Below are 23,682 nucleotides of genomic sequence, written 5' to 3' on the forward strand. Positions count from 1 at the left end.
CTCGGCACGGCTCGGCTCGGCACGGCACGGCCCGGCCCGGCACGGCACGGCCCGGCCCGGCACGGCTCGGCACGGCCCGGCACGGCTCGGCTCGGCACGGCCCGGCTCGGCTCGGCTCGGCTCGGCTCGGCTCGGCTCGGCTCGGCTCGGCTCGGCACGGCACGGCTCGGCTCGGCTCGGCACGGCACGGCACGGCACGGCCCGGCCCGGCACGGTACGGCACGGCACGGCACGGCTCGGCACGGCCCGGCCCGGCCCGGCTCGGCCCGGCCCGGCCCGGCCCGGCCCGGCACGGAACGGCTCGGCTCGGCCCGGCACGGCACGGCTCGGCACGGCACGGCACGGCTCGGCTCGGCACGGCTCCCGCTCCGCGCCCCGCCGAGCCCCGGGGACTCCCCCCGCAGCCGGCGGAGAGGCTTCCTTTGGCGGGGGCTTTCTTCCTCACCGGGGGAAGCTGTAGCTACAGAGCCGGCGCTGAGGAGAGGTGTGGGTGCTCACGGGCCCTGCACGACCACAGCCGTGCTCCCTGGAATTAACCTGGAGAGACTTCTAAGGCAGCTTTTCAGCCTCGACGCCGCTCGCATTTCTTTCCCTCTGGAACAGCAACAGCCGTGACTGGGGGTGAGGTGTGTGAGGAGTGAGGGTGTTTGCTTGGGAAAGCCTCGTACTCGACAGGGAAGAAGAGACTTTCCAGATAACTCCAAGGTTAATTTAAGACTTGGCCACGAAATCTAGACTTTGAATAATACATGAATTGCAACAATTCCACCAGGATATGGTGACCGGGAAGCGGTTTCTTCCTGCCCTGGTTCTATCATCCTATTTTCATCTCCAGAGCAGAAGCCCTAGGTTTGCTGCTTCCCCCAGCACAGAACTTAAAAAGTCACAACAGTGACATCTGCTCACATGCATACCGCTGCACATTCTGGTCTCTGTAACTCACCTCAGAGATAAGAAACTGAAACTCACTGTCTACATATCTCAAACTCAGTAGTAGAAAAAGCTTGCTTTTCTTTTTCTTTGAAGGTTACCAACCCTTCTGCTAAGTGCACGGCCATTCCCCCCTTGGAAATACTTGGGGCTGACGGCAGCTCTCAGCTCCTCTCCTGCCCCTGAGTAAAAGCTTCATGTTTTGTCCACTGTCAGGGCTGGGATGACTCAGGCTATTGACAGTGCCAGCACAGGTCACTGACCTGGAGGGATGGAGACCAGGTTTGAGCTCATCCCTTGCCCCCACAAAAGCAGGAAGCAGGGAAAAACCAACCATATTCAATTCTTGAGAAGCAGCAACAATCCTCCTGTAGCAATGCCATCAGTGACAATTGCACAGCAGTGAAGGGTCATGAAGGCCATTGCTTCACATTTGAACAGGAAAAAAGTGAAGACATGAGGGAAATTCAGGGTCTTGAGAAGCACTTTATTTTAGACAGCAAAGATCCATCTCACAGATTTCTCAGAAACAGGTCTGTTAAATATCACGTATATGGCACTCAAATCCAGCTACTTGTAAGAGGCAGAAAGATGAAACCAAGATGTAGAGGACAACCAAGTCTCACATGCCATGTAACTCTTTAAATACATTGAGGTGGATGGAAGCAGGGTATCCCTGCTTGTCCTTCTGCAACAGCCATTTGTGTGAGGGACATCTAGGTAGTGACCCCTCTTCAGACAGGGCTGCTTTGCTGAAGGTCCACAGGCTCAGTAGTCCTGAAATCGTGTGAAATCCTGTAGCCCATAACCTCCATTCCACACCACTCTTGCAGAAGGAATTTATTAATTTCTAACTTCCCAGCATATTCTGCTCTTTGTGTGTCAGGATTTTGGGTCTGTATCATCATTTCTGTATCAAGATGAGTGTTCTGAAGGTCTTAATCCTCACGAAATCAAGTGGAAGAGCTACAGCTTCTCAGGGCAGTGATGGCAATAAGTAAAGTTTCTGTCATTTGAAGTTGCAGTTATTTTGGTGAAATCCCTCACCAGGGATGCTGCCTTTTGTGTGAAGGAACAGACACACAGTAATGTGTGCACTGAAGGGACAGCTGCACATGTGCATGTGGAGGAGCTTTCAGGGACCCAAGCAGCTCTACAGACAGGACAGGCAAGGGATCAGATCATGGCACCAAACAAACATTTGCAAAAGTGTTGTATTTCTCAGAGACCTGAAAAGCCACAAACAGCCCTAGGGACTCCAAGGGGACACATCAGTGATGGAGTGACAGATGGTCCATCTTCTCCTACCAGTTTGCTAATGAAAAGAGGGTGATGGGAATTACAGATAATCCTGATGATACCCAGTTTAAGGCACAGTACTACCCCATCCCTCACCATGTGGAAGATCAATGCTTTGTTAATCTGGGGAGTTTGTCACCACTAGCTTGGTCTTCTAGGGGTCAGCAGAGGCTTCCTACCCTTGGCTTGAAGGCTAGAGATGAGCAGCTACCATAGCTCTAGATGATGAAATGTTTTGAAAGTATCTACTGATGCTGCTCACCTTTTCTATCTTGCAAAATAGTAATTGTAACCCTTCCCGAAATTCCTCCAAACTTCCTGGCCTGGCACTAGCTCCAAGCAATTTTAGTTCCTTTCTATGGAAAAGGAGCAATGCAGCCCCATCACTGGGAACTTGCCACGTTTTACACCAAAGTCATTTACCGTGCTGTGCTTCGATACAGCACTATCTGAATGTAGACATTAATATCCTTGATCCAACTGAATCCTGTGTAGTCTATCACAGGAATACATATCTGAGCTCTGGTACTGCACTGCCATATGCAGCGTAGGGAACCTTCCATATGGTTTCTGAAAAGTGGTTACAGCACACGTGCACCAGGCGCTTTTCAAAGTAAAACAGATCTGTTCATTTTTATTTTCAAAATACCAAAGCAGTAAAATCATGTAATTGAGTAATCACTTGCCAAATTTCCTTTTCTAATCTAATCTATTTTGAGTTACATCAGAGCCAAAATGCAAATTAAACTGGTAAGGTTCCAAGGTTTTTTTTTCCCCTTCCCTTTCAGAAAACACAATTTAAGGTAATCATAAGTAAAGAAATTTTAAAACCCCATTTGTTTTGTATGCTGTAAACTTTGGAAAACATGTTTCAGCCTGAAATAAATTTTCATAGGTAATAGGTTACATAGAAGTCTTATGTAAATTTTGATCTCTTCTTAACAACTCCAATGTTCATTTTATAAAATTTGATTTGAAAATAATGCCATTGTTTTAAAAGAGGCTGGAAGGGTGAGAAACTAAGCAAAAAATAGTATACATTAACAAGGTGCACATACACTCTTCTAGCTGTGGCTACTGTATTGAAGAAGGAGAGATTACTGAGATACCTTGTTTTCAGAGTCCAGTCATTCAGTTTTTGGAGGGAGTTGTTGCAGGAGCATTAGAAGCCACATTTGCTCACCAGGCAGGACAAACTCAGGAGCACTTGACCACAGGGTGAGACAGATCCTCCCCATCCCACCAGAGCCTCCTGAAGTCAAGCATCCCAGCTGAAAGATAAAGGCAACCTTCCAGAGCACCCGCTGCTGGAAACCTTTGCTCTTTGGGTTGCAGGTGTTTGGATTGAGTCTCTCCTTACCCATGGCAGACCTTGTGAAAAGCCATGTGACATCCTTGGTTGCCTTCTTCCACACTGTTACCATCTGCTGAAAAAAATGGCACCCACTCCAGTCGTGTCTGTTTTCACGATTTTTCTCTCCTGAAAAATACTTCCTTAAACTGGGGGCTGCTTGTGACACCTCCCAGCTCCTTTTTAAGGCTGCGAAGGCACAACTTCAAGTTAAAATACTTTAAAGCAGCTGAACAGTCTTCCTTTTGCTGGAACCACTCTACCCCTAATGACACACTCCTGTTGAAAGACAGTGGTCAAGGGCAGGGACAGTCCAACCCTCAGCATGCAAAATGCAGCAGGAGACCTAGAGAAGAGAGATGAATTAAAAGGCTGACAGCCTATGAAAGACTGACCAACCTTGCAGCCAGACTTCTAAAGGGTTTCTGGCCACTCTTCAATGTGCCTTTCCGCCCCCATCTCCAGCAGTGTCACCAGCACTCAACAAAGTTTGTTGAACCTGGTTTGCTGAGCTAAAACCACTGAGAACGAAATTGTTTTTTCTTTGGCTGCTGCTAAAGGCTGAATTGTTAACCAGTTTAACTCCTCGATTCCTCACTCAAACTGTGAGGTGACAGCCAGTGTCAGTTCAAGGGAAGCGAGAGCAGTGTGTAGCCAGGGGAACAGGGACACTATTTTTAACAGCTAATAGCCCAAATTAGCTGCAATGTCAAACCACACCCTCAGGTCTCTGATGGCTATGGAGACTAGAAAGATGGCACAGAGGGCAAAGGAGAGACAGGAAAAGCGCGAAATCAAAACAGGCCAGGAATAAAGAGGATACACACACACTACATGCAAAGCAGGGGCTGGACTGTGAGTGTTGATCGTGGGAACAGATGGAGAGATAGAGAGAGAAATGACACCCATTACACTCAAAATCATATGTATGAGAGAGGGGGAGAGGGGAGGGCAGGGAGAGCACAGTGGGAGAGAGAATTCACAAGGCAGGAAATAGATTTGCAGAAAATAATAGTTTAAGGAAAACTGGAATCGGAACTTAGCGTTCACTGGAAAACCACAGCCTGGTCAGATCAGTGCAGTTAGAAAAGAAGGATCCTTTGAAAACCAGCTCAGTAGTTTCTCTTTTCGTGTTTGACATCTGGAAGGAGAACCTGCTCTTTGTACACTGCATAGTCACACAAAGAGTTAAAAGGTATAGCCTAACATCAGTGTTGGCTAGCCCCATACATTTATTCTATCAATTAGAGGCAGGACATTGCACAGAATAAACTAAAACCAAATCAAATAAAGCATTCTTCCAGTTCTGTAGAGGACTAAGATGCAAACAAAAAGATCTTCATACTTCCATGGCTTTCCACTGGCACAGGAACCAGAAAGAAATATTCATTTAGATCTGGCTATAAACGTTTATCTTGTGTGGGAGGTCTTAGTATTGTAATATGTATTAGAAACTTGGTATTTTTCCAATCAAGTCTTTCCACTTCCATTTACATATATTTAATTGTAAATATTCATTTTCCTACCTGAAGCACTTTAAATAAATATACAATAAACACAGTCTAGGTGGAAGGGGAGTGAATAACTGAGGAGCCTTGTGATGGGGCCCAGAACTGCTCCAGTCTCCCCTGCTGGTGAGGAGCAATACAGGAAGATCCCTCCTGAGAGCTTGTGGGGGGGCTTGTAGATCGAGGTGGTGATCTCACCCTTTTGTCTACTGCACTGAGATCCTCCCTCCCAACCAGTAAATCACAGCTGACACAAACTGGCATCTGCAGAGATGGTGATGGCTGGCCAAGTGATGCCCTCTCACACAGAGAAGTGGATTTCTTCAGAGCACAACCAACTTCAGTTTGCAGTCTTGTCAATACACACTCCTATTTTGCAAGCACTGAAACACACAGGCCATAGAATGGGCAGACACTGTAACCCCAACTGTATTTAAAACAGAACTGCACAATGCACAGAAATTCTCAGGTGAGATGTTGTCCTCTGACCTCCACAGCGCTGCTCACCATGGTCAGCAGGGGCACTGCTGCCTTCAGGGGGACCCTGCTTCAGCCCCACGCAGCAGTGAGGTGTCAGGGAGCCTGGAACTGCTGAAGCTCTCCCTGAACATTCCCCACGTGCATGGCAGCAGGCACAAACCCACACCTCGTACACACTGGGGCTACGGGCGCACCGGAGGAGTGCTTCTGTCCCCTACTGTCACCTAATGCAGTCCTGATGTAGGGTGCAGCACCAGCTGATGCACACAAAAGCCTCAGTGTGTGACAGAAAATTAGTATTTTTTTTGGGGGGGTAACAGAAAGCACATTTTAGAAGTTTTCAAGTTGAGATGCACAGATTGAGGACAACTGGAAGAAGGCTGGAAGCTGTTTTTTCAAGATGAAGTTATGAAATCAAATTGATAGAATGGGTAACAGTGTGGATAAGCAGGAAAAAAGCAAGGTCTTATCAGCTGTTCTCCCAGGAGATGTAAGTTAGAAAGAAGAGAGAGACTTTTACATACTTGAACCACTCCTCAGGCACGATCAGAGGCAGTAAGTTACAACACAGAGTACAGGTTAAGTATGAAGCTTTGTCCATTAGTCATACTTGAAGATTTCCTACCTCCCCAAGATATCCTGTACCATATAAACTGAATATTACCGCAGTCATAGTGACATACTGCTACAGTGTGCATTTATTATTTAATAATAAATTTAAGATTATTTAAAGAGACCCTTTGTGCCACTTCCCCTGAGAAAGTGATACTTCATTGCTACAGTACATTAATAGCAAAATTAAAATTTATTTCCAAGTAACTGGATCCAATGCCAAACTAAGAAACTGTTGACCTATGGGGCAATGTGGGAAAGATGCAAAAGACACCACCTTATGTTTCATGCCTATACTAATGAACCATGATTTGTTGTGGGGTATATCTATAAAGTGAAAAGAAGGTAAATGGCATCATAATACTGACCAAGCCAAGTCAGAAGAACTACAGGAAGTAAGACAGTACTTCTGGAGAACAAAACAAGTGGAGTGCCTCTTCTGAAAGTCACATAGAGGTTTTTTTGCATAGATTAAAACTTTTATCATGATGGATCATAAACTGTAAAGCAGTACTTGTGTCTATCAGAAAATTCTATTTTATGTGTGAATTTGAAGTCTTATACATGAGGACAGATAGAACTCTTTTACTACATTATTGGAGACTTATCAAAACCAGGATGGTTTTTTCTTGAGAAGATGAAAAGTACAGAGATAAGCAAGGAAATAAAGACTGAAGTTTTAACCAATAATATTTTTGTGTGGTTATCAGAGGAATGTAATAATTAATCTTTTAATCATTCTAAAGATGGTGTGAAATCATAATATCTCATCTTTTCCAGCCTCAACCTGCCATTCTTGATCTGAATTACAAACAATAAGAAAGGAGATGATTTAATGAGCAACTTTGTCATGTTGCCATTTTGCCTTAGTCAAAGGCGAATATCTAGTTTTGCCTCTAAACTAAAATGGAACAGACTTATGTTTCAACTATGCTCACAACAGGCAAAGATAAATGGAAAACTTAGGGCTATTTTAAAGATAGAACCAGTGTCTTCACGTTTTCACAGAGACATAATCAAATGCACACTGTTAAGAAGAAGCAAACATTGATTTACTAGAAAATAAAATCCATTTTGTGAAGAAACACACATGTATGAAGTTTAAACTAAGCTAAATCCAAAATGAAAAATTTCACTCACAATGGCAATAGGTATGTTCTTATTATGAAAGAAAAAAAGTGTCAGCATGATTTAATCATACTCTATAAATAGGCACTTCAATAAAGTATATATTTACACTGGCTTTCTGGATGCTAGGGCATCACAAAGTAGAATGGCTTTATTACAATGGATGGAAGATGGCAACTACTTAGAACCCGGTGCCAACATGGATTATAACAAATCCAGTGAGTATTTTGTTTTTCAATTATTCATAGAAAATTTAATCCTGATTAAGTATCCTTGGGCAGGAATTCATGGGTAGTTGATGACTGAAACCAACATTTATTTGAAATGCTTCTGTTAATTTAATCTGTGTATATGGCTTAATTATGATTGAATCCTCAATGTAACAGAAATGAATTATATCAGGATTAAAATTCTAGTACCACATCACCCATTCCATTTTCTTTGCCTTTTTTTTCTCCTTTAAAAGATGCAAGGCTGCTGTTTTAATTACCTTTATGTTGCTATGTATTCCAAGCCTCAAAAACTGTTCAGACCTTGATTACTGGATGGAATTTTTAGTTACATTTACTTTTTTTTTTTTAAAAAGGAAGACATAAACCCTATTTACATTCCCATTAGGATTTTAACCAGTATGAACATTAGATGCAAAAAAGGCTTTTCTTTTACACCCATGATAAAGGAAGGTTTCTTGCAGTCAGTTGTGAACACTTTACATATGTTTTCTAGATGATTCTCCCTCCTTTCTTTCCCTATCTTTTACACTGATACATAAAATGCATTTTCTCTAAAGCACGAAAACAAAAAAAACCCTTTTACTCATCGTTATGCATCACACCAATTTCACAACTGGCCTATTTTAAACTTGTTTGAGCATGTAGATGTTTTAGGAACTCAATTTTATAAGACCTTCAAACCTAGTACTGACACAAAGTAATGGCATTTTTTGTTGAGCACGTAGATGTTTTAGGAAATCCATTTTATAAGACCTTCAAACCTAGTACTGACACAAAGTAATGGCATTTTTCCTGTCCGTGAATGGGAGAGAAAAGATTCATTGTACTCTTCTGTGATACAACTCAGCACCACTTGTTAAACAGTATCTATAAAACTCTTCAATATTTTTCAATACTCTTCAGTATTCAACTCCACAGTATTTTTAAACACATAAATCTAGGAATCTTGTCAAACCAAAGGTCTGTGAAGTGCTTTGATATTATCACTCAGTTTTCCAGTGAAACCAATGTATCATATACACTTGTGACAAAATACCTGCATATTCAAGTCATTATTGCACATTTATTATGTAATGTATTCTTCCTAAACATCTCAGAAGTGATGTCGATTTTTATGTCCAGAGGATATTGTTAGCGGCAATGTCACTGATGACAGTGAAGATACTTCCCAATATAGACTATGAGATAGAAAAAGTCTGTAGAGGATAACCATGGAGATGCATTGACAGAGGATAACACCTATGGTAATAATCTAGAGACAAAAAAAAAGAGAGAGAAAGAAATAGTAAGTAAAAAGAACTCTCTCACTAGCAAGCCACAATAAATTTCTATCAGCATGAGTGCTCGAAGTTTAACTTTAAACCCTTTAACACTGCTGCAGTTACAAAAGATTTGAACATGCATTTCAAGTCCAGGAATCAGACTCTCACACCTGGGTGTTTTTAAATCAGTGGATAGCCCTGGGCAAGTCACATAACCCTTCTGGCAGTCTCTGTTCTGGGGAATTTCAGACTTTCAATTCACCACCCATGCAGTTTCACAAGCAGAGGTGATGTTTAGATATTCTATTCTTACAACAAACAGACTGGGGGGGGGGGGGGGGAGAAAGCTTGGAAACACTTTGCACTAGCAAAATCATGGAGCTGAGGATAGTGATTTGTCAGTCTCACTTAGCCAGATCTCTTTCAGTTCAAGTCTCTTCATCTGCAAAAGCTGTCTAAGGCTGTATTTATCAAATGCCTAAAGGTGTAACTTGTTTCTGAGAAAGCACAAGTCTTCAGTTTATGTGCAGGCAATCCTTTAAAATGCATGTTTTTCTTAAATAAGTATGGTAGTTATTGATTGTGCATTTTATTGTATTGAGGTGCATTTGAAGAAGCAAACACAGCTGAATTATCATAGTGTAGGAATTGCAGCTGCACATAATGGTTAAAGTTGCTCAAATGCAAGAGCAGAGCAATTGTAGTCTACCTTTAGTAAGCTCAAAATACTGCAAAAATACTACCTTAATGATACATCTGGAGACTGTCCTCCTGCCCTGAGGATGTTTTCATCAAGCAAAACAAAAAGTCTCTTTATTAGTAACTCTAGAGGAATCAATTTTTTTGCCTAGATTTCCTTTTTTTTTTTGGTAAATCAAACACAGAATTTAATTTATTATTTATATTTAATAAAACCTTTTTCTTTCCCTTACATATCCTCTACACAAATAAAAGCTCATTTTCTGAATATATTTGCATACAAATGCACAGATGGTTATAAGCATAAAGAAAAGAAGCAAACCCTATGCTGGAAGGAGGTAGTCAATCACCTGAGAACAGTGGTGCACATCATCTGAACATGGCAGGCTGCACACACAGAGTTCTCCACTTCCCAATACACTTAAGCAACCGAGAAACTCTGCAAGTCCACCTTTGTTTTCACCTGCTTAGAGCTTACAAACCAAACAACATATTTGGACAGACTACTTGATCTAAGGAATACAGTTCAGCTACAGGTTCCTTGACCTATTTAGCCACATAAAGCTTTTAAAGAATGAAGACTAAAAAGCAAACAACAAAAAAAATCCACTGATTTATCTTTCTACTCCCTTTGTTAAAAGAATCTCCAAGGTGTTTTTAATTAAAAGCAAACAAGCAAACAATAAAACAAAACACCCCCTCCACATTTTCCTTTGACTTTGTAACAATCTCCCCCTCTCCCTCCCTTAACCCAGAAATGATTACCCTTAGATGATTCGAGCCCTGTATGCCTTTGTAAAATATGACTCACATTAGCATCAATGAGAGCTGTGTGACTAAGACTTTTCAAGTTGCTTTGGGGTCACAGGATTAACAGCCTAAGAGCATGAGTTTGCTAACAAACATTAAACATGAAGAACAACTACTATTCAAATTTCATCTCTTTTATCTTGCCTGTACATACCTTTTCTCTTTGATATTCTCTGAATATTACAGCAATGGTTGCAAGACATGGGTGGCACAGAAACCAGAGAATGCAGGCCTAAAAAAGAAGATGAGTGTAAGCTGTAAAATGACTACATGCCAGCTTAGAAGAAAGAGATGACAGTTACAGGAACTACATCTGTCTATTTTATGAACCCATTGTTTAATTTTCAATCAACATAACGAAAACCACACAATGAAAGGTGGGATTTCTGTTTTAAAAAGCTCTAAACTCCCTGTCAAATTAAAATGCCTGCTTCAGAGTATGATGACAGGGTGCAATGTAATCAAGTCAGACACTTTCTTATGGAGGGAAAGAGTTTAGTACTTCAGTCAACTGCATGCCACGATTGTATTTACAGACGAAGGGATCAGTTTGCTTGATGTAACCCATACTTTGGCAAAGGTGATGTAGAACTCCCTTTTCAGTGTGCTTCTCTCCACTGTGATAATCTGGTACAGCCCAGCAGCCAGGGACAGAGCTAGGCAGACTCTGAGGCCAATGAGCAGCCCGCTCGCCAAGCCATGGTGTGAATGGTAGCTGTGGTGATTTGTATCTTCAAACTGCTCCCAAATTAACAAAAAGCTCTGAAAAGGAACAACAGCAAAGTGCACTTAGAGTAAACCAGCTTACATTAACTCTCAACTAACCTTCCTGTCACAGATTAAGTTATCTGGTAATGCTCCAGTCTACTTGTTAGGGACTGCCATCCTAAGCAAAAAAATCCAACAAACCCTAGTCTGAAATGCTTTTTGCTGTGACCTATTACTCCAACTGCAACTGGCAGGAACAGAGCTCTCACTTCTTGGATTCTGTAACTTTTAGAAATCTTGACAAGTTAAAGTCTCCTCTAATGTGGAGAGAGGGAATGTAGCACCTTAGAAAAAAAATGTGAAATAATCACCTGCACACTCATCCTACTCTGCAGGAAGACCACTGAAATGATTTCACAGAGCTACAGGAGGTGTCTCCTTTCACTTGTGATCCACAACCTGTAAAGCTTGTTTCAAAGGCAGGCGACTACGCCTTTTCTTTCAAAATCCTAACAGGATTCACTTTTCTTTTCAAAGATGGGGAAGTAAGAGGGTGGTGCTGCTGCCCCTTTTATACAATAGCCTTAAGGCTCAAGCATTCACCCAGGTTGAACTTGGATCTCCCACAATTCCCTTCTTTGCCTAAAGGATATCCAATTCATATCTCCCACCTCCTTGGAGAGTGCTGCAACTGCCAGGCTATAGGGTGTTCTTGGGTGGGCCACTCTCCACCCCTTCTATTGAAGCTGTGCCATTGTGGAGAAAAGAATTCAGCATCAGCTAGGTCAGAAACTGTGAGCGAGCCTGACTCTGCAAACACCTGGCTCAGAAACCTCCTAGGGTCTAGGAAAGGGAGTGTCACAGGCACCAAATGCCATTCCAACATCTGGCCGAGCACTCCAGCCAACAGATAACTACATAAAAGATAGTAACCCCCTTCTTAACTCCCAGCATTGTATCCATCTGCTGTGGAATCCAATTTTCTGGGAGCACTGTGAGAAACAATATTGATATTCTCCAAGGAAAAACAGACTAACAAGCACCTAGTTTCTGGATTTTAGTTGTGAAGAAGGCCCCAACCAGCTGCATAAAAAAATGTGTCTTGCTGAAGAACACCTTTTCAGGACTTTGGGAATGCTAACATTATAAATTAGAATACACAAAGTTTAGACTCTCAGAGCATCATGTAGCAGCTGAATGGCATTTCATAACTTGAATATACACTGGAATCCAGTCCACCTACTGCACATATCTAACTTGCACTGAGGCTTCAGGTGCCTAATAAAGCAGGGTTTTAAAAGAAAAGTAGGCAAATTTGATGAGTGAAGTAGCTCTGAAGGCCTTCAGAAGCAGACATTGTATGGCTCAATTTAGAAATATAAATTAGTCAAATTCCTTTCTGAACACATTCAAAGGCTTTCTCACTACATAAAGACAAAAAGGTTCCTAATATTAACTTTTTAAAAAATGTGTAATCGACCTGAGCCTCCCAAAGGTGGGTGGCCTTGAGTCTCATCAGTTGAGTACTAGAATAATTTGTGCCAAGAATATCCTCAGAGTACTCTCCTCCTTTCCCCCTCCCTTACCTAAGGGGGACACAGCCCTGTCATTTCACAGCTGCTCTCACTTCAGTCACTCCTCAACCACCTGGATGGAAAATGGAAGGATGGGAGAGGGACAGACATAAAGCATGCATGTTTTCAACATCACGGACTACTAGCACACAATGTAACCAACAGGCTTTGAATGTTCTAAGCATAATGATCAGAAAAAGAGTGATTTCAAGCAAACATCTTCAAATGATCAAGTTACTTGACTGAGAATTCTGTCAAAGAGTAAGACTGAAGTAAGGCTAAACTGCTCCTGAATCCCTGAGATACAGCACAGTGTTTGGTAACGTTGTGTCTACAGCACTAGTTTTGGCATGAAATCGATGAATTCCTATCACAGAAGTTATTTCAGTCCAGTTAGAACATGCTTAGACAACGAACAACGGTTCTACCAGTTACAGAATCACTGCAGTTTTGTGAGCATTTTCCCTTTTGATATTTACATTTGGGAACAGCCAAAATATTTAACTTCCCTGGACTGTACATATTCTGCTTGAGAAAATAAAAGGCTCCCTGAACTTATGTATAGAATCTTCCTGACTCAAGCATCTGGGCGGAAGCCATCAGTAAAGGCTGATGGAGACAGAACTGTGATACTGCTCTAAAAAAGTATCACTGGAATCTACCTTACCTTAAAAGCCAGAGCTCATGAAGGCCTGAATATTCCTTAGTCTACACCAAGAGTAACAGCAAAGAAAAAAGGCACTTTCATGGGAAGATGACAAAGAGCTGGAGTAAAGGGATCATGAGAACAAAGCCCAAGTCCTCATAGGATAATAGTGGCTGAGAGCAGAGTGTGTTCTGGACCAGCCCTTTAAAGAGTGTAAACAACACAACATCAGTTGATCAAAGGCTGTGTATGGTGACAGGAATGTGAGATCACAGAAGTCCAGTTTCCTTCAGCTTCATTAGATTTTTCCAAAATAAGCAGAAGGCAGAGGTGTTAGAGGCAGAGATGGAACTGTCAGTGCAGCACAGTGTAAACTTGGACAAAGTAAATGTGTCATTGCCCCTTCTATGAGCTGGGGCTGTTCTCACTTACCTGGGAAAAGCAGGATCCCATAGAAAACTGTGCGTTCAAGTGTTTCTAGGGATAAATGGACTAGGCGATCTATTTGCAATGAAGAAAAACCTTCATACACAAGCATGATGTTGAAGTTAAAATCTCTTTGGTTGTGAAATAAAAAAAAAAATAATTAAAATTTGAGAAATCGAGGTCAAGGAGCCCTAAGGTCCCTTACCTTGACCACAGAAAGGCAAGTATCAGCTCACTTAGCTGCAATATCAGGAACAAACTTAAAAACACCAGACATCAACCTGCTGAAGTAGACATCAGAGACCTCTTTTGTTGGCAGTGAGCAGAATTATGTTTGAGGTCTGAGAAGAAATCAGGAGGGACAATTCTAATTCTTATCCAGAAGAACAACTGTGCTTAGGCTGTAGACAAAAGAACTGGATGACAGAGGAAGCTAAAGAGCTGACTCACACTATGCTATGTCCAATATTAAAGTCACTGCTTCTTCATAAGATGAAACAGAATGACCATCTCCTTGTTTACATAACACACTGTTCAAAATGCCTGACTTTACCTGTATATAATCCTGACCTATCCTGGCTCACAGGGGACATGAACCACTGTCCAGTACTGGCCTTCCTCTTCAAATACTAGAGGAATGGTGGCCACAGATATCATCCTGATGTTCCAGATATACAAGCAGAACCTCCACATCCATATGAAGAAGAACTCTTCCTTTATGTCATGAGAAAACAATTATGGTAGAACTCCTCCTTCCCTTCATGATGCCAACACTGACTTTATGACAAGCCGAGATAAGGTATCAATCTCCAGCAAAGACAGGTTCTCATGGGACAGATCACCCCTGAGAGGCAAGGGGAAGGGGGAAGCAAAAGGGAAATTAGAAGGAGCAGCAAGGCAAACTAGCTGTTTCCAACCATATCTAGTATACTGAGTTATCAGACGTCATGCAATGCAGTACAGCAAAAAATGGTTTAGATCTAATGTCAGAGGCAGAGCTCATTCTGAGCACACCTACGAACCCCTGTGTAGGGTGATGTCTAATGCAGTAAGATTCTATGCCATTTTGATCAGGTTCAGAGCAATCAGCTATCTTTCCAGAATCATTGCCTACAGTCTGATCAGCCTTGAAAGTTGAAACTACTCAGGTCTATGTGATGGGAAGGGCCTGCCATCAATAAAGTTCTGTACCAGGTTTGTGATTCAGCAGCAGAAAGTGGAATTTTTAATGAATGCACAGCAGCCTGGGAATCTTTTATTCTGTGGCTGAAATAAAGAACAAGTTAAGGCAAAGGGAGATGCTAAATGGCAGACTTGTCCCTCCTTTGAGATGTTGCCTCTTTGCAGCTGCAAAGACCACAAGACATTTGCTGACTAGGAGGCTGTGTCCACCTGACACTGAAGGCAACCCATGAACATAGTCCAGGAAATTGCTAGTGCTTCTGAAAGAACAATAAGAAAAAACCCATAGCATCAGTACCAAGAGGAGAAAAACCCCTGAAAATCTGCTGAGCAATTTGAACTAGTAGTAGGCAAACAGGCTCAGATAGCTTGCTAATCAAAACTGCATTTAAGTTGAAGAACAACATGTTTTCTCAGGCTGTCCACTTTCTTGACTTCCCTGAAGATGAGACGAGGACAGGTATGGGAGAATGTCAGTAAAACTAACATGGTGCAACCTCTATCTGCTGCACTAGGTTAATGCACATAGTTTCCAGCAGCCTCCACAGCAAGTCCTCAGAACAACTCTGATTATCCACATGAAGTTTGTCCAATCTCTGGCATAAGAGGAAGCTGGTTCTCCTATAAGAATCTCTGGGAAAGATCAGAACAGGAAGAAGGTTATTCCAAGTTTTTAGCCATTAAAAGGGCCAATTGAATGTTTATAGCAGGTCAAACACCCATGTCAATTTAGACAGACCAGTGAAAAACTGTCTAAATCCTGTTTCCCTGAGCCCAACAACTGCACTCTGTAATTAGGAGAACAAATCTGACAGAAGGTGTATTTTGTATGTACTGAACCATGAGATGGAAAATATCCTCTCCAGAAGGGATACTCTTGGTGTGAGGGAAATTTTGCTGGAGACGGTAAACACTGATATGGAGGTGCAAAACTACTTAGGCAATGACATATTCCAATATCCAGATTGTGTTCTGACAAGACTCCTGCCAACCTGACAATCCCAATGGTACAGAAGGAGATGTGGTAGAACTGTGCCTTACTTGTGAAAAGTAAGACAGACAACTGTGTGCTAATGCAGCTCCAGTGCTGCTCCAAGAACCAAAAAATGTCTAATGGACCAGTCTTTGGGGAAGCAGCTCACATGTATGATGCCTGCCCCACTTTTACCATAAGTAACAACCAAAATAAGATCAAGCTGATTATACTGTCTTTTCTATGTATAGTAAAGGGAAACAACAGTGAAAAAAAGTTTCCAGTCTCAAGCAGCAGAGTACTAACATACCCATACATATGCACAAGTGCAGAATGAAATTAAATACTTTAGAAGTCTTCTTTACTACCAGCATGTAAAATTTCTGGTGCTGGATAGGTTCATTCCACCTTACTTTGACACCCATCTTTAAATTTCAACAGTCCCATTGACCTTAACAGCCTTTGGTTTATATTCTTAATTAGCAAGAAATGCCAGCTGCCAGCTACTCTTAATGTTCTAGAAGTCCACTTATTTAGTTTAGAAGCAGCACTAATTACAGATACTACCCAAATGGCACAAAAATCTTCAGTATAATCTCTTCCTCATTACTGTCTCCAGTTTCTCCCTGCTCTTCTCTTTCTCAATGGTTTTCAGATTCTCGTCTTTATGATGTGATTTAAAAAAATTTGTTTACAAAAGGCACCACCAGGGTTGAATGATTTCCATTACAATTTACTTTTAACTTACTGGTTTACTTAACTTTCTAATTTATACTAATGGAAAATATTTGAATGAAATTATGTGTCAGACCATTTGTATATTTGCAAGACTAATCCTGCACATGAACCTTTCAAGAATTCCCTTCCTTTTATTGATTGAAAGGACCATTAGACATTCTATTTGAGTGCTTCCAAAAGGAGGGCACTGATGATTTCCGTGGTTTCATGACAAAGACTTTGTCACAGCAACTTTTTTTGTCCTTCCTCCCATGCTGCTGGTTGTCAACCTGCATAATGTAGTTCACAATGCCTCAGCTGTACTGATTATAACTATTTATAGGACCACATTGCAAATCAGATCAATAAAATGACTGTGTAAAAAAATTTTTTTTTACTTTTTTATTTCAGTCTAGGTTGTTCCAGTAATCTGGTTCACAGTATAATGCTACAAACAATTGGCACAATCAGGAGTTTGGGAAACTGTGGGAACTTCTTAAGTGGTTTTACTGCTAGACAAAAACATACTGTGGAGCTACATCTTAAATTGTTCAAGTAAAGAGAAGGTGGTGTTACCTATTAGACATACTGGGTGCACATTATGCTGTGGGCTTTTTTCCAGTCTTGATACTCCTCCCTCCCTCATAAAATTAAAATATTGAAATTATTTGGTTCACAGTTCTGTCATACTTAATAGCAGCTGTATACTTCAGTGTAAGAAAGAATATGAAATGCAAACCTGTGTAACAACAACTACTACAGCAATGCCGGTAGACGCTGGACTGGAATCCCACTGAAGAGGTCTGCCATGAGATTTCTTCATTCTGCCTATTGTCCAACCCATACACAGACTCAACAATAAGTACAGCATCTGTATCTGTGAGATTATGTCACACACTATTGAAAACAAAAGGAAAATGAATAAAATTATAACCAAAATAAAGTTTTGGTTTTTTTTCCTATATCAAAGAGAAATGTTCTCTATACCCGCAAATGAAAGATGGATGCTTATGCCTCTGTATCACTTTTAATTTTGATGAGTTAGATTAGATGAGGTTGCTTTGCCACAAAATCTGGCTATTTTGTGGAGTTTTCAGTGACCAACAGATCACTATCAAGCTTTCCTGCAGTTATGCTGCAGATCTGCAACAACATAGGCACAGTGCCATGTCTTTCCAAATCCCACTCTTGTGTCAGAGTAGTCTGGGCTCAGGAGTCCATCTGCATAAATAGACTTATAAATGCTAAAGAACTAAAATCATATGTATGTTAATCATAGTGCAAATATGCAACATGATGAAATGAACTCCTTTCTTCACTCTGAAGAACTTTTGTTCAAAAATCAGATAGTTACATTGTACTTTGAATTAATTGCACTTTGTCTAGAGGATGTAGTAGCTTCCAGAAGAGAGCACAAATATTTAGGACAAATTCCACTCTGAGATACTTAAAGGGGAAAATATAATGAATAACCCTAACACAAACTTCATTTAGATCAACAACTTGTCTGTATTTCATTTTATTAAATGCAAAGTACCTTTACCTCATTTTGCTATGTCCATTTTTACCTCTGTTTGGGAACAATTAACACATACTCCATAAAGTTACATTCTTAATCAGTGTCTCAAACTTGTGTTTAAAGCTGCATCAGAATAAAGAAAACTTTAAGCTAGGATATATTAAAGCCTTTATTTGTAGGCTTGCTGCAGCACTACTGACAGTAGAAAAACCTGAAGATTCCTTTCTGGGTAATTGTTAGCTTTAGACCTAGTAAGTTTTTGACTTAATGAACAATTTTAAAGATGGTGTTGGGATCTGACTCATTGTACTCGCATAGTAGAGACGTAAAAGAAAAATAGATTCTTACACTATGTATACTGTAAATTTGGTTCAGAAGCTAGAGATGGGGCACTACACACAGCAATGCTTTCTTTTTTGCTTCATTAATGTTTTAGTTCACTTAAATTTGTTCCTTATTTGTAATTTTCACTTACACTATCAGGTACAAGAATAATATTTCTGTCACAAAAAAAGAAAAGCTCTACTTTTAGACAACTGGACTGTATTAAAAAAGATAAATACTACATTTACTGAAGATATTGGCACAGGAAATGTTGCTACTGTACAGAAATTAATATGGATACAAGGGAAGCATATCAAAAGAAGATCATCTACAATATTTCCCTGACATCCAGCAATACTAGCAAAATAAAGAGTATAAATCAGACTTCAGAATGTAATTCCTGGGATATGCTTGGTATTCTCAGAGTTTACATGCTTAAATGTTTCTTAATGTATTAAGACACCTTTGCTATTTAAGATCTGTCAAGAACTTTTAGTAAATACAAAATTGGAAATTCTTTAATAAAATCAACCAGCACTGATTTTGGGCAAAAAAATGATCATGGAGTTATTTTCCAGTGCTATCTTATTGAGACAGTACTCACTAGAAAAAAAAATTGCTATATGAACCAAAGGCATGCCAAACCAGTGTCACAAATCTAAACTAGAAAAATGACTGAATAATTCTGTGTGTTCTAGGGAGCATTTTCTTTTCTGTCATTCCTTACGATAAGCTGCCCTATTATAGCCAGACATCATCTCTCCATCATATCATGGATATAGCTACTGCTCTGCTTCAGTGTGGTAGCAATTCAAGTGGATTCTCACATAAATTTGTGTAAGACAAAAATCCACAACCAGCTTTAATCTTTGCCATCCTATACATTGTGCTGGAAAGAAAAAGGGTAAGAAAAATTTTAAAGATTCGAATAATCTCACAATATTCAATGTCAGTGTAAAGTCACATTACTGAGCTGATACCAATTGTCTGATTTCATCACAGTTCACCTTTTTTGACTATTCAACAGACACAATAATGGTCTTTGACTCCTCACATTTTATTTTTACCAAAAGTTAAAACAACAGCATTTGCAATGCTTCTGAGTGCCAGCATTATTTGTGTGATTTATGAGATTGGACTAGGTGGTTAATTAGACTGAGGATCAGCTCTTTATACATGGCAAAGACTACATCATACTAGGAAAAAATAATTGCTTGAGATGGTACCTGAACAGGTTTTTAGAAAGATATTCTGGCCAAACTGCAATTAATAGAAATTTTAACATTGATTTTTAACTCAAATTTCTGCTCCCATATAGGAAAAATGGTATCATCTTTCTCCTTCAAACTATACTACTTGCCATCAGCCATTCTTCAGAACTGTAATTGCTACTGAAGCTTTCCACATTTTTATTACTTCAGCTCTCTTACTGTTTTGGAAACCACCAACATCAGAGACAGTAAGAAAGTAGAAACTTTCCTAGCTGAATTTAAGAAATTCAGCTACTGATTCAAAAATAATATTCATTATAATCTTATATAAATAAAAGTGGGATTTTTGACTACAACACATATACAAAAAAAAAAAAAAGAAATCTAACATGAAGCAATTCTCTCAAGTTCTGGCTGGATAGTTAACACTGAGGTGGAGTTATGACTACCTTCATATTCTCCATTTTATTTCATTTCATTTCATTTCATGAGATGAGAAGGAATGTTTAATTACACAGCTGCTGGAGTGGCTGCAAGGAGCTGCCAGCTCAAATGGTTAAAACAAGAAAGAGGCAATTATTGTGGTGCCAGGTGCCATCAAGAGGCTGATAATTCCAACTGCAGCCTTCTGAATGAACTCTGCAAAGGGGAATATTTCTCTGTATAGGCTGTTACTCCCAACACTATCACACTACTGCAGCGCTACTTTCTTGGAGTGCTTTAAGCCAGTCAAAAGGAAATGTATTTACTTGGAATGAACCCCCAATTCTTCAAAGGTGAACTGCAGGACAAAAACCCCCAAACTATCCAACAACAATGGAGAATGAAGAATGGAACAAGATTAAGTTAGTGCATTTTTGAAAGGTATGCTACAGGAATTTAGTTCCAGTGAGAACTTGGAATCTATATAGAGTGGAGAAAAATGCTTTGTTAGCATCAAACATTCACATAAGCATTTTTTGCATCATGATAATCATAAGATTTGTGCTGTAAAATACTTTTCCGTTTAATAATTGTTGAATTTGTCAATGAAATAACAAATTCTATAAAATATGATTAAGCTTCCTAAAAAGCTTGGCTTTCTAGATCTAACTCAACAAAACTCTTCAATGTACTGAAAGACCTGCTCAGGTGATATTCATGTCTTTAAGTGCTTGTAGTAAGGAATCTAGAGACAAAAAAACCGTTTGAAAAATTTGAAAAATCCTAAACAATATCACAGATGTGTAACTTCAAATACAGTTATTGTAAACACATAAACATTTTTTTTTTCTGAAGGAGCAATTTTTAGTATTTTATATTGAAAATCAAACGATGTGATCCAATATCATAGTATAGTCCAGCAACAGCATTTGCTATGTATTATACAGATTCAAGGGTAGGAATATGTAAGAAACAGAGGACAGACTCACATTCTGCCAGACTTCCCATAAAAGGAGCTCCTATCCCATCTCTAGAATAACTGAAACAAGAACAAAAAGATTGCATTTTTAAGTGGGTGTGTCTTAAATGGGTGTTCTCTCTCACAAGTACATTTAGATAATGACGCAGTTCAAAAGTCAGTCCTGTATTTTGCCACAATCCCTCCCAGGCAAATCATGTACTGATCTTCACAACACATTGCTCTTAAAGACTGAAAGCAGAAAGAATCAAAGGTACCTTGAGAAATGCAGGTAGTTGGCAAATGCTGAACCAGCCTGCAACAGTAATGCAATTGTCAACACCTTTAATACACCATGCATAGGTCCACGCTTCCTAATTGTTTGCCACAGGGATTGTGCATATATGCATGCAGTTATGAAGTATGCTAGGACAAGCAGGAAAAAGAATTCATGTAATCCTGTGGAAAAAAAAATACAGCTTAGTTTTACAAAGAAACGTTGCTACTAGGAGCAAATAACTAAAAAAAAAAAAAAAATCCAAAACAGTGGGTTTTCTTTAATACAATCATTGGGAAATACTTAACAACTGCTACCCAAAAGTGATAGTACACATAAAAGGTCTAAATCCTAGTCAATTTTATCCAAGAAAATCAGCGAATTTTATCAAAGAACTGATTATTATTTGATCTGGCAAAGTGTTTTTAATCAACAATACCTTTTCTGAGCAGAGAGGTTTGCAGCAATTACCAGACTAGTATAAAGTGCACAGTTTCTTGATACACACAAAACAATTGTAGCTCATTTGTTCAGTAAGTAACATCATTTATTAAAGGACTCCTTCTGCTTGTTTGTTTGATTCCATAAAGGCACAATCTGAGGTGAGAGAAACCCCAAACAGACTTCTGTTTAATCTTTCTAACCACTGGGTGTCACCCTTCCTCCACATAAAGCCACTTAAGAAGCACAGCTGATCAAGTCTGAAAACCTGAGATAAAGTAGCACAGAAAACTTGAGATAAAGTAGCACAGAAAAAACTTGAGATAAAGTAGCACAGAAAACAGTAATTCGTTCTTAGCATGCATTTTTTGCACTTGTCTAAAAAAAAATTCCCCCAATTTTTTTAGATTATTTATAAAACTGAAGTCCTCTAATTTTCAGTCTGGCAGTAGTCTGGTAGAATGCTTCCCTTAAGACCTGGAAATCTTTTCTATTGTCAGTAAGCGTGGCAACCCATCAGGAGCTCCCAAAGGGTCAAAGCCAGTGAGATATAAGCAAAAACAGGTTAGCAAACACTTCTCTCAGAAAACTTTTTTTTCATTCTCTAACCTTCTTTGAAATTTAGTGGTGCCCATAGAATCAGATTCTAAAAAAAGCTTTTTCTCCAGCAGCAAAATAACTCTGGTAAAAGCTCCCAGCCACCTCCCCCGAGAGATTGGGAAGAGCAAGTATACACATTTCAATATCTGAGCTGAAAAACATTAGAACTGGATGAGTTCTGAATAGTAGCTAGCATTATAGCTTCTGTGACTGAAATGAAGCATTTTGGACATACACACAGGAAAATGGGAGAAAAAGAGCTTAAGGTAATTAAGAGGATTAAAAATTCCAGGCCACTCTGCTTCTCTTGTACACCAATATATGAGCATGAATTATCAATGACAAATCCATCTATGTGGTATAGATCAAATCCTTCTTTCTGCTTCAGAAGATACCCACTGAAGTTGGCAAAGACCATGTAAGTAAAAGTTATTTCTCACCGTGAGGAGTGAGAACCCTTGGAAAATTCTTTAGGAAAATCAACTAGCTTTTAACAGACACTAAGCATTTATGATAGAACACTCCTTCCAACCATAGAGAGAGTGTAGATTATTGGTTTGAGACCAAAAGGCTTAGGAGAAAGCTGCACTGAAAACCCACAATAAAAAATACAATTTTCAACCTATCTCCTCTAAGTTTCCTGACTTTCAAGGAACCTAGCTGACAGACAAAGTAAAATATTACATGAAATATCTTACTTCAAAGCTCTTCAAAATGCCACCTGTTCATCTGCCTTTAGAAACCCTGGATTCCACTGACACAATGTCTTATGTAGAAGGCCCTACCATATAAAATAAGACTATTTGCCAGGGATTAGAAGTCAGGCCCCCTCATCTCTGAACACAAATGTCTTAATCACAAGCCTTAAGTTCTCTCTCATGCTTTCCTTCTTATTAATTTAATTTTTGAGATGTTCTGTGCCAGGCCACAGCCTAAAGTAATTCAAGTGAAGGAAGACCTAATTAAAACTTTCTGCAATTACAGAATTTTTAGTTGCCTGCATGAAATATGCAAGAAACGAAGCTGGATCTTCTCTCTGATACCCTCTCATTCTAAGTTTCTGTGGAAAAATGGCAAAGATTATTTCCCAGAAATGCATTAATTTAAATTAAAAAAGAGAAAAACAGAGAGATGAAATGCTCCTCAGCTCTTTGAAAATAGACCAGTGCACATAGCTTCAGGATTCATGGCAACAATGCAGGTTTTAATTCTGAATTAACAGAAGTGTTCTTCTGCAACTCTGAAAGACATGGCATGTACAGCTCACCTTGCTTCCTACTTGTTAGATTGAAATACATACATCCAGCACATTTACACACCTCCTTACTCAGCACATAAACTATTCAGAGTTCTGCTTCCCAGTGCTCAGTCTTCCTACAAAATTAATACAG

General features: G+C 39.9%; 1 protein-coding gene across 3 annotated transcripts in view; it reads right to left on the bottom strand.

Moving 5' to 3' along the window:
• Positions 1-1,396: 1,396 nt before the first annotated feature.
• Positions 1,397-23,682, bottom strand: part of GPR180 (G protein-coupled receptor 180) — a 29,301-nt gene continuing 7,015 nt past the window's right edge. The window contains exons 4-10 of one of the 3 annotated variants that reach the window (XR_004980568.1): positions 21,252-21,432; positions 21,005-21,054; positions 17,278-17,435; positions 10,883-11,074; positions 10,467-10,544; positions 3,590-8,793; positions 1,397-3,500 (exon numbers count right to left, since the gene is read on the bottom strand). Coding sequence is in view for 2 of the 3 variants with exons in the window: in XM_036387253.1 (XP_036243146.1) it covers positions 8,635-8,793; positions 10,467-10,544; positions 10,883-11,074; positions 17,278-17,435; positions 21,005-21,054; positions 21,252-21,432 (818 nt within the window). In the remaining variant the exon portion in view is untranslated. Of the gene's footprint in view, positions 8,794-10,466; positions 10,545-10,882; positions 11,075-17,277; positions 17,436-21,004; positions 21,055-21,251; positions 21,433-23,682 lie in introns of all 3 variants that reach the window. The other 2 variants (XM_036387253.1, XM_036387264.1) reach the window with 2 other exon arrangements.

The sequence above is a fragment of the Molothrus ater genome, chromosome 2, assembly GCF_012460135.2.
Source record: "Molothrus ater isolate BHLD 08-10-18 breed brown headed cowbird chromosome 2, BPBGC_Mater_1.1, whole genome shotgun sequence".
In the NCBI taxonomy this organism is placed as follows: Eukaryota; Metazoa; Chordata; class Aves; order Passeriformes; family Icteridae; genus Molothrus; species Molothrus ater.